This window comes from Amphiura filiformis, chromosome 13, assembly GCF_039555335.1.
Source record: "Amphiura filiformis chromosome 13, Afil_fr2py, whole genome shotgun sequence".
Classification (NCBI taxonomy): Eukaryota; Metazoa; Echinodermata; class Ophiuroidea; order Amphilepidida; family Amphiuridae; genus Amphiura; species Amphiura filiformis.
Window position 1 is genome coordinate 66,140,262 of NC_092640.1, and position 12,770 is coordinate 66,153,031.

General features: G+C 36.9%; 1 protein-coding gene across 1 annotated transcript in view; it reads right to left on the bottom strand.

Annotated features, from left to right (window-relative positions):
• Positions 1–4,236: 4,236 nt before the first annotated feature.
• The window catches only part of LOC140168668 (xanthine dehydrogenase/oxidase-like), a 47,209-nt gene continuing 38,675 nt past the window's right edge, over positions 4,237–12,770 (bottom strand). The window contains 6 exon segments of the mRNA XM_072192081.1: positions 4,237–5,238; positions 6,712–6,900; positions 9,334–9,514; positions 10,303–10,355; positions 10,760–10,834; positions 12,374–12,598. Coding sequence (XP_072048182.1) covers positions 5,053–5,238; positions 6,712–6,900; positions 9,334–9,514; positions 10,303–10,355; positions 10,760–10,834; positions 12,374–12,598 — 909 coding nt within the window. The 3' untranslated portion in view covers positions 4,237–5,052.

Genomic DNA, 12,770 nt, shown 5'->3' on the forward strand with positions numbered 1-12,770 from the left:
ATTCCAGTGTCAAAGTTTACATGGGTCAAAATTCAAAATAAAGTATTATTCTGGTTATGGGGAAAATATAGATTAACCAAGCTACAACTTATCAGTCTGGGGTTATTAGCGAAAAGGTCAAAGGTCAACATTTGGGTCAAAACAGAATTTCCTCCAATCTTGATGAAAATGGTTTCAAATTGTCTTGTTATAACAATCCAAAAAAGAATAGTTTGTACTATGTAGGACATTTTGTTACCTAGGTTACACAGCGAAATAAGTCAGTATACCCATTTAGTCTTATTGATTTCAAATTGTCTTGTTATAACAATCCAAAAAAGAATAGTTTGTACTATGTAGGACATTTTGTTACCTAGGTTACACAGCGAAATAAGTCATTACCCATAGTCTTATTGATTGTGACCTATTTTGCTGTGTAGAAAATGTCTTGCATGGTGCAAAATACTCTTCATTTTTTTGAATTGCTAAGACATATTAAGACAAACAATTTGAGAACATTTTCATCAAATTGGTGGAAATTGTCTGTTTTGATCTGTGTGGAGCCCAAATGTTGCCCTTTGACCTTTTCACCAATAAGTCGTAAATAGATCAATCTATAGATGAATTGACCTGAATGTTTATCAGCAAAGGCAAGGGACTGGTATATTGATATGCTTGAGCAAACTGCATACAACCACTACACTGATCAACAGCCTTATTGTGATGTGGCAGGAGTTTAAAAGCACAGGCCCTGAACAAAATATGATGTGCGCGCATACTGCCAGGTAAGGAACGATGGGAATTGTGATGACTTCACAAGTCAACTCATCTATATATTATCAGAATCCTTATTTTTATGTGTATAACTATCCCCTGTACATGTATAAAACTTTGGCAACGACTACGTAGAGATGCCATTAGTTACACTGACATGACACCGGGACATAACAATCCTAATTCCATGTAAATATGTGACACCTCAGGAGTTGTCTTTTAACCTCTTTTTAAGTATTCACATCTGCCAAGAGACCTTGGTGACAGGGTATGTATACCTCAACACAATGGCAATGAGGTGGCATAAAAGACTTCACAACTAGTAACAGAGCCATTGCATACTGTAAAAACTTGATAGTTAGCATATGTGCTTACTATTGAGCGTTTTTGAAAACATGAAATTGTACCAAAGTCTGGCACTTTACCAACTGAGCTAATGGGGTTGAGACACAAATTTGCAGGTTTATGCGGATGGGGCACTTCATGTTTGCATGTTTTAAAAGCGCTCGATAGTAAGCACATATGCTAATTATTGAGTTTTTACGGTATATGCCTATTCACCGTAGAAGTAGTGATGTAACGGGATTAATTACCATAGCGATAGGTGAAAACAATTTTTGAATGTATTGCTACGTCAACTCTGCATTGCACCACTGATTATCAAAGAATAGACATAAAGACCTGGATCCTAATTCTATGGAAATTTCACATTATGCAGAGTCCATATACGTTTCACTTGCATCTGTACGATCAAGGTCTTTGTAAAAAGAATGGTCCTGTATTCAATTAATGATTGCACACATATACAGACACGATAGGTGATGAGTGCAACCTATTTATAGTGCTGGGTAATACATTCAAAAAACTTTTTCACTTATCGCTATGGTAATTAATCCTGTTACGTGACTACTTCTATTGCAAATAGCTCACAGCATTTAACTAAGAGAAAGATGATTAACTTAATATGTTGCATGCATTTTGATACCCCATTCGCCTAATTAGCAGTATTTTATTTAAAGAAAAAACCTGAATACACTTACAGCGGTCAATGCTCTCAGGCAAGTATAATTGTCCCATTACCTTTGTGCTGAATTCAAATCAAAACAATTTCCTGCAACTTTTATGCACCTGTTCCAAACCACTGTTGAAAGCATCCTGCTGTATGGTGGTGAAACCTGGACATCACCAAGAAAATTGGCAGAGCAATGGATGGCTGCTATACAAGAATGTTAAGATCAGCACTAAATGTGAGCTGGAAAATGCATATGACCAATAAGGAATTGTATGGGGACATTTTGGGGGGACATTCCACCTGTAACCTCGAAAATCAGCATAAGACGGCTACGGTTTGCAGGACACTGTAGAGCCAAAGGGAGGAATATATCTGATCTGGTCACTTGGAAACCCACACAAGGAAAAAGAACAAAAAGACATCCCAAGAAGATCTTTGTGGACCTGCTTCAAGTAGACACAGGATATAGAGTGGCAGAAATTGAGACCAGCATGCAGGACAGGAGGTTAATATGGCGGGCCATCATTGATGCCTGACAGCAAGAGTCGATGGAGTAAAAGTAAGTAAGTTTATGGTTGTGGTTATATGTACAAAAATACTACTGTTATTAATATTGAATGACATTGGGCCAAGGGGGTATCAAAATGCACATACATGAACTACCTTAACATATGTTAAAATGTTGTGAATAACGATTAATAGTTCTGAAGCTATAGGCATATTTGTAATGGCTGTAATTTGTGAAGTCTTCAAAACATGGAGAGTGACACCTCTATGATATAACTTACGATATTAAGCAAGAATTTTGCTCCAAGTCTACCGGCAACAAATTTCCTATTTTTTCCCTCTTCTTGGTAGAAAAGTGGTTTTCTCCCTTTTAATATGAACTGGCAGTTGAGTGCAATTCAAAAGAAATTAGTCATAGTCCATCAACTTTTGATTGAAATACTTCTATTTTATTACTCATTACAAGTATCATTCACATGTTTCACATTCTGATTTTGGTCATTATAGGTCAAAATAAGCACATCTCAAATATATATATATATGGGAATAATTTAAAATTTGCTTTCAGCACTACTTGTTTACTTCGCTTACTGGGAGCGCTTAACATGGGCTGACAATGAGGATGTTCCCTGCAAGTGCTCCCATTATGCGAAATACATGAAGTGTTGGAAGTCTTAATTTGTAATTTTTCTTCTCTTATTACCACTGCATAATGAATTTGCAATTCTATACTCAATATGTTTGCAAAAAATATTTTACAATAACATTTTGACAACATTTTTAAAATGTTGTTGCGAGTTTTCATAATTTATTAAACATTTTAAAGTTTTCACAACCTTTATACATGTAAAACATGTCATTTACTGTTATTAAAATGCGTTTACCAAAACCACAACCCAAAATATAACCTGTTTAAAAAGTTTTAAAACATTTTGTGTTTGCTGGGTAGCCAGGCACCAGAGTCAAGCATCTGATCAACAGAGCTATCTCGACTTCTAATATTTACAACTACATGAGTTATATATGCAATGCATGATTTGATTACAAAATTAATTGTATTAGAAAATATATTTGATTTATATCATGATCACGATTAAATATTTCAAAAACATGAATTATTAAAAAATAATATTTGAGTACTATCAAAACTTTGCATATTAAAAAGGTGTAAAGTTCATTATTTTTGTCATGTTTGTGGCAACTTTCTCAACACTAAACTTGACTGTGATTATTTATGTTGATAAAAGCTTGGGGTCTAAATTGGGCAATTTCAAACAAAAGTATTGTTTGGATCAACAACAAAATTATGCCAGTATTCAAAAATTAATAATGTTTACGTAAAAGAGAAACCTGTTTTACTATACCTCATAAATATTTATTAGGTAATCCAGACATCTTATTGGTTAATAACGCCAGCGTCCGAGTGCGGTATTTTGACTACTTCCCGCGCCTGTGGGATTACGCTACTCGTGGGGAAGTAGTAAAACTTCCGCACCCTACTACCACACGGTGTCTCGACCCCGCGCGTCACCGTTCCTTCAGACGTAGCATTATGCTACACAAACGCGATTCTGCAGATGCGCTTATCGTGAAAATGGCGGCTGCTGCAGTTATTTTGCCGAGATTACCGATGGATAATAACACGCGAATTTGACGTTTTATGAAACAAATTGTTATTTATGGAATGTTAAAAAGAACATTCGAATAATATAGGTCAAAATGTAGAGTGATTGAACAGAAATCCTCCAATAAAATCAGGTAAGCGAAATATTAAGCTTATTTAATACCATGCCGGCCGCACGTTGACTGGTGTGTAGCCTATTTTGACTTTTGTTTACGATTTTACCGTGATAGTGAAAATATTTATGAGGTATAGTAAAACAAATACAACATGTTCCCTTTTGCGGAAGTATTCAAATCTACTGGCCCCTCGGGGTTGGATGATTTGCCTACTTCCTTCCGCTGATGCGTCGGGAAGTAGTCAAATCATCCAACACCTCAGGACCAGTAGTTTTGACTACTTCCCCTCAAAACATGTTGTATTTGTATAATAATACCTTTTTTGTTGTAAATTGGGTAAACCTTCACTTTCACCTTAGTTTTTCCCAATTTAGGTATGCTTAATTTTAAATTTGGATTCAGAAAACAGGAATAGTTTACACTATTTGTGATGTAAAGCAACTTATAAGTAAGATAAATGACTACCCATAAGATAAATGACTAATGTAAGATAAGATAAATGATAATATGATAATAATTATGTAAGATAAGATAAGTAGGATAAATGACTAATGGCAAATGAATCCTGCTGAACTTTGACTTCTTTGCAGGTAACTCAAACATCGCTGGAAGTACAAACATCTTTTTCTGAATCGCTTTGGGAAGACAGTTGTAATGAATTAATGAAGTCTAAATTTACACTCCGTATCGATACAAAGAAAAACAAACCACGATGTTGTGTGTGGCATACAGGGCAAAATTTCCAAGGGAACAAACTGGCTGGGCAGCTCGTTGCATTTACTGGGACAAATGTGTGTGGAGCATGTCACATTTTGCCATTTTAATGCTAAAAAGGGCAAAATTGAGCTTAATCTTGGGATGACACAAGCCAAAATGAAGAAGCACATTGCAAATGTTGGTAGATTTTGTCCCTCTATTTAGAGATGGGGGGGGGGTGATTTATACCAGCACAGATGAACTTCATGAACATTATATTGTATTGTTGGCAAAGCCTATCACACCGTCACCACTATGCATATTTTGTCTTCCCTAGTCTGAGTTTATATTGTTTTGTTGGCAAAGTCTATCACGCTGTCACCACACGCTAGTCGGATCTTCTCCGGTGTCGCTGGTGTGTCCATGTCGAATGTACCCATCAGGCCTGCGTCGTTGCGAGCCGATTGAATGGCATCTTTGATTGCAAAGAACACTGTATTGGCAAGGCACACTGCAGGCTCACCCAGGCCCTGGTGAAAAAATAAATGGTTGAAAATAAATTACAGGAAAATCAAGGCACTGATGCATGGATATGATAGGTGATAGGAAAGCATGTGTGATCAAACAAAACGAGTCAGATGTCGGGAATACTGATTTTGATACATAGCCAATAATTCTGGAACCCTAAAAAGTGCAGTGATTTATAGTGCGCTATACACAGGCACAACTTCTAGATGTTGATCCACAAGCTTCAGCACACTCTACAGGTTGTCGCTGGCCACTACGGCCCCACATCATTCAATAAACCATTAAACAACAACACTTGCAGCTAAGAAGCGCACACCCTAGACATTCCATAATATACCTTTGCAGCCAGGATCACCTCCCCGAGTTTCGTACTGGTTACAACTAGAAAATTAGTGGTAAGTTCCTTGTCCAAGGAAATTTCAAGCTAACTTAATTTTTTACACAAGAGTGTACTTAACACGGCGGGGGGGGGGGGGTTCGAACAGGCAACCTCTCGCACCATAGTCGAACGCCTTATCGATTGAACTAACTTGACTGCCAAGCTAACTTGACTGCCTAAGTCATATAATGATGGGTTTTCAGCGAAATAAAAGTTCTGAGAATACTGAGCTCATGTAATGAAATTGAAACCTGAATTTTGATATTGATCGACATCATCAGACTCATTTAGCTTGATCACATCACATGTTCACTGCTACCACGAAATGAGCGTAAAGTCGCAAGTTGGTAGTTTTGAGATGTCCTGGGTTTCAATACTGCAAACTTGAAACTTTACATGCATTTCGTGGCTAGGTCATGTAATTAAACTGGGCATTTTCCATTGGAGACAATATTTGAGAAATGTTCGAGAAAATAGAAATATATAACACCCATACAGTTATTTGCAACTCAGTGGTATAGCCGAGGAGGGGGGGCTGCCTCTCTCCACCCCTCCATGGAACATCTTGCCTGCCCCCTCCCTGTGGGATGCAGGCAGCCATGATATTTTGCTCATTTTCGTCAACATTTCCCTTTAAAGTTGCTTGGCCCCCTTCCCCTTTCGTAAAAAATCATGGCTACACCACTGTTACAACTCTTGAAAGCTAATACAATTTTGCTGTGATTCAATCCGTCTCATCTTCATTTCAATGTTTTAATTAATGTAACGTGGCTGCATAGCACTTTTATATTCCAGTAAATCCCTAAAAAATAACTGGAAGAATAAATGTCACCCTCACAACCATGCAAAAGATAATATGACATGTGTGAATTTCAGCAATCAAAACCCATTGTAGTGGTCTTTACCTGTTGAATTAATCCATACACTCCCTATAGAAGACATACCCTTAATCTTCCACACAGGGAGTGTGAATTTCAAATGGGGTTACCTGAATGGCAAATCCCTTTGAACTCTACACCCCCTGTGTGGGATATTAAGGTCATGTATTCCATTGGGGGTATGAATTTCAACTGGAATAGCTCAATATTTAACTTACTTTGGATGAATAGACAGCTCTGAGATTCCGACTGTTACGTAAAAGCGTCACATTAAATTTCTCTGGTACATCCATCACGCACGGTATCTTGTAGTTGTACGTCCCATCAGTGATTAGTTTCCCAGCATCTGACCACTGCAGCTCTTCAAAGGTAAAGTAGCCGTAGCCCATCATGAAAGCGCCCTCAATCTGTATTCAAGATGAATGAATAATGAACTGATCAGTCAATCATATTGTACATTCTAATTTAGGGAACAAACCAAATGATCAATGAAGCCCTATAAACACAACTATTTTAATACGCAGCTGATCCCTGTCTGTAATGAAGCCTGAAGTTGGTCAAAATAACATCATGTTTTTAAAAGCATGAGACATAATTTTAACCCTCCCGGATGAAACGAGTTCATTTATATGACTTCTTTGATCAATGGGTATTTTAAAGTTTTTTGTATTGCTTAACAATGGTTTTTATAATAGTTTCCTATGTTGTAATGTCATCTTTTTGGTCCGGTTGAAAGGGGATCATGAATATTCTTGAATATGAAGAAACAGGGCCCATGATTTTGTGTGTGGGGGTGGGAGGGGGGGTGTCAGAGAAACACACTGTAAATTACAATTGCAGGATTTTCATTTCACAGACACGGATAAAAAAATAAAAACAAAAAACACATTTTGCATTTGACTTTTTAGACCTGCTACAGGAAACAAACATGTTATTTTTTTGGCCTTACGTGACAACTTTGGCTTAATGTTTAGGCCTCCCATAACATACTATCAACATATCATTGCAGTTATTTGGAGCCAAAAGTTCATGCTACACTGTTCTCTTGATCTGTTGCCGCAAGCATGCCGACAAACCGCCCCTGCATGTGTGTATGTACACTCAGCACGTTTAACTTTACGCGCGTGATTCGATTCTGCGGCAAGCGATATACGCATGTACTTCACTACCGAACTTAGGGTGAACCAAATTATAGTATAATTGGCTATTGAAATCCATACATCTCCTATAGACATGGCCTTAATCTCCCATACAGGAAGTGTAGATTTCAAATAGGGTTACCTGGATGGGTACCTCTATTTGAATTCCACATTCCATGTATGTATGTGTGGGACTGTGGGATACTATGTTCATGTCTTCCATAGGAGGTGTATCATGGATCTCAACTAGAAAAACTCAATTATATGGGCATTTCGAAATATGGGCATTAGTAAATCCAAATATCTGACTAAGAGCAAAGTGTCTGAATAAGGAATCCAAGATGAATGGGGGAATATATGCCTCTGTCCTATCAATTCAGACCCTTATACAGACTCTTATTATGACACTTATTTTGACAGTTAATTCCTTGTGTAAGTGTGTAACCATTACTCGTTGATGGTCGATAAACGTCCCAATAAATCGGACTTAGTCACCGGTCAGTTCTACAGCATAGATATCCATGGCTAACGATGGTTAACTATGGAAACATGTTAAAGGACATCAAGAAAATTTTCTAAGTTATTTATTTTGAGCTCTTTCGAGACGAGTAATGGATATATTCTGTATAGATTTAGGTTTTGTCTGTGACTGCTAATGTGAGGCCGTCGAGGTCCTCACGGGCTCAAACTCGTGGGTGGGTGTAGTTCTGTCCTGGCAAGAATAAGTTTATGTTCGTTAAGTCATCCGACCCCGGGCCCCCTCCAAGGGGTCATTTGAGGTCAAATGACTAAAAACTGCCATATGGGCATGAAACTAGGTCCTACGGGACTCCACTTCGCAGCGGTATGCGATGCTGCGATGCTTTTCAAACATCTCAGCATCCCGCGATGAAATTAAAATGTACAGGTGGAGTCAGTATCGGGCTTTAGGAATAAAAACCCAATTCGAACTGATGCGCTTGAGAATTCAACAATATAAATAATGGTAGCTCTATTATAATACACATTAATGATAAAATTCCAAAATATAATACGTTTTCTGTCTTTGCTTGTCACGTGGTAGCGATTATATTTTTAAATAAGTTTCAAATGAATAACAACAAGACAAGTGGACGAGTGGTCTAAGGCGCTAGGCTCATGAGTACTAAGCGTTGCGCCGTGAGTTCGAACCCCGCCTGTGCCAAACTTTAAAAGAAGTAAATTAAAATTTGACTTTTTTTAATTTCATATTTGGGAAATGTGACTGGGAGAATTTATGTATGGTGTGGAGTGGTGTGATAGGGCATGTACTTTAACTGGCCGGCGCGGTCCGGTGACTAAGTCTTTATTGGGCGTTTTATCGGCAGTCAACGAGTAATGAAAGGTTTTCAAGTGGTTACAAGAGATATGAAATCTTCAATGCTATTACCATCTGGAAAAATTGTCTAAATAAGGATTCCTTATTCAGACACTTTGCTCTTATTAACTCCATGAGAACTACCTGCCTATTGGTCAATACTAAGTTTTCATTATCAATTGTACCAATCAGCAACATTGTTAGAATAATTTCACCACACAAAACAATTGGGGTGAATTATTTGCATAGCTCGATTCTGATTGGTGATTAAAATGAAGATATCATGTAATTGACCAATCAGAGGCAATGTTAGATCGGCAGGTAGTGCTTATTAGTGGATTAAACAGACGTCTATAATTGCTTACCTGTCCAATATCAATAGCTGGGTTTATACTCCTGCCAATATCCATGACGATGTCCGTTTGTATCAAATGATGAGCTCCGGTGAGGCAGTCAATCTCTACCTCGCTACATGCTACACCATAGGTGGAATATGGGTATGGACGGCCAGTCTTGGTTTCCCAGCTCCAATCAAGACCTGGAGTTCTGTGTAAGAGATTAGATAACTGCTATCAGGGACAATGTATGAAGGGATGGGAAACTGCTTATTGATGGTTGTTGTTATTGGATTATATTTTATGGCCTTGGATTATGCGAGCTGCGCCGAGGGCACAATGTTGGATTTTTTATTATTTCCTTATATTGCCCTTCAAAAACCAAAAAATCATCCCAATATTTTCTAAAGTTATGTCAAATTGTGTAATTTGTTTAGGATTTTTGGAACATAATATCTGTATATAGCATTGAGAATCATTTACATAGGACAAACTATAATTTTGTGGAAATGAAGAATGCTAGAACAAACAAATTAAACATTTCCATGGAATGTGTAAACTGAACACTTTCAGTTCCTTGATTTTGATAAAAAATAATTCTTAAAATAATGTTTTTTGATGATTTATGTTTGCATTTCAAGAATATTGCCTTATACCCAAACATGTAGGCTCCTTTCTCATTGTGCAAGGCAAGCCAGGCGCCATGTTGTATCAGTGCTGGGATTCCTACCAGGGTCAATCGATCAAAGTATAGAGGTTTTCTGTGTTCTATAAGTTGCATATCCTATCAGCGACTGCTATACCTTGTTTAGGACTTTCAAAAGTCATGCATGCATGTGCAACCATGACTGCTTCAAAATACCCCGCCAAAGTCATCCAGGTAACTCTGAGGTTGTGTATTGAATTGGTTTGAATGAGGAATACTATGGGAATCAGCGCCTTTTGTTAGAAGTCACACATGAGTAAAGTGGATAACCTCCATTATACATGCTTACTTACTTGTAAAATCCTGTAGCTGATAGATTGACTCGATCCAAATGAGCTGCTGAGGTCTACAAACAAACAAACAAACAATAATATTCTGATAATCATGTTCAGGGTGGAAATATCTAATACTTGTTAGGGAACAAGCCAAAAGTTTGATGACATCTTATAAATGAAAGACCTTTTGTTAGGAGGGGTTGTAAGCCGGATTATGTTTGTAAAAAAGTAGTTAAAAGTTGATCTTTCGGGTTGGAATTTTCAACATTACACACTTGTGTTTCAGAGAGGGAGGGAAGGGGTCCGCCTCCTAATGAAGGCCCTTTCGTTTATGGGACTCAGCGCATGTGCATTATAATTATCACGTCCAATTTCTTTCTCAACAAGTGATATGCATTTACAGGGATGCATTACAGCGATTCATCCCTTTTGCAGAATCCCTGTAAAACAAGGTAGCTTGTGTATATATGCTTACCCAATCTGCGAAAGTCCCCTCTGGTTTAGCATCCTTGTAAGGCTTGAGTCTTTCTATCAAAATCTTGCAAGCTTCCTGTAAAAAAAACCATACATATTGAATCTTTTGTAAGATTAATTACTCCTGATGAGAGTAAATAAATTAAAAAACAAAAGACAAAATATTGTGTATTGACTGATGTTGGGGTGTGTTTGTAAGCAAGGTTTTTATTTTATTTTATGCAAGGAGAAGTAAATGCTAAGCTACAGTCTATGTCATTTTATTTTCTCTTTAGAATGTAACCTTATTTCTTGAATGTCACACCTCACATAACCCCCAAGTCAAAACTACTGTGTTTTGTTCCATTAAAGCCATTTTTAAATAGCCACTTAAGGGATGGGGTATGAGCGTTTGGACAGTATTTATTGTGGGACATTAGAGCACATCAGACATATCGATTGCATTCTGAATACGAAGAATGTCCTTCTGATATCAAATAATTTAGATTTTTTTTGAAATTCACAATGTAATACACATTTTATGGCAAATGATTAAAAATGATATTTTTGATATTTAACAGTACTTGAAGTAAACTTTATAAATCTGATGATTTATACTTAAAGTGTATGTAGGTGGGATGAAAAGTCGACGATTAATTGAAAATTTTGACCTTTCGTATTGAAGATATGGATTTTTTTCCCAAAACACCAAAAAAAATTAGGTCTTTTAGGTCTTCAATATGAAGGGTCAAAATTTTCAATTGATCGTCAGCTTTTCCTCCCAGCCACATACACTTTAAGAATATATCATTAGATTTATAAAATTTACTTCGAGGACTGTTATATATCAAAATGTGAAAAATATCAAATTTTAATAATTTGTCATAAAATTTGTATTATATCGTGAATTTCAAAAATGAAAATTATTTGATATCAGACATTCTTCGTATTCAGAATGCAATTCGATATGTCTGATGTGCTCTCATGTCCCACAAAAAATACTGTTGAAACGCTCATTCCAGATACCTTAACTGTAGAGCTATATGGGGGATTTTTGAATGTCGTTTTAAGACATGACTTAAAATTTCTTCCATTGTCCTATAGCTACAACACAACAAATTAAGCTGATTCCAATTAGATGTGCGTAATAAATATTACAAATATGCCAAAATAACAGGTTTGAAAAAAAAATCATTTAAAAGATCATAATTATATACATTATGACGACTTTAATTAAGCACATATTCAAGTGGCAAAGGTCACTGATGACCTTATTTGCTTTATGTATTTTCAGCTGATGAACTATAAAGCATTTTATTCTTCTTAAAATTTCTGGTGTTGAGCTCATAACGTACCCCAATGGGATCACAACAACTACTTGTTGGGAACATTTGTCGTAACTATCCCATGCAGGTGTCAACTGCAGATGACAAGTTTCAAATTTGTTTTAAAAATTCAAATATTTCAGAAACTTAAATTTGCATTTCTATATTTGGAATCAGCAAAAAAATGCACTAAAATGAGTACAGACAAGCCTAGTATTGGTTCAGAGGTTCTTAAGATATCTTTTAGAAAATATCTCAAAACTTGGGACATTTTATATTGAAGCCTACTGTCTAGTAAGCTTTAGCCTTACCTTCACTGCCATTCCAAATATATCACTAGTACTGCTAGCCGCTGTATCCGTTGGATTTGGTGTGATGTCTGTGTTGGTCTCCTTAATGTGAATGTGATCTACCGACACTCCCAGCACACGACTGGCTATCTGTATCATCTTAGTGAAGAGACCCTGACCACACTCTGCACCACCGATGTGGATCAGAATGGATCCATCTATGTATGCATTCACTAGGGCACCAGCCTAAATATGGGTAATAAGAAAACAAACACATGTTCATGTATTCCCCTGACCACACTCTGCACCACCAATGTGGATTAGAATGGATCCATCTATGTATGCGTTCACAAGGGCAGAAGCCTAAATTTGTGTGATAAGAAAACACATACTATATGTATTCACATATATACTTTGA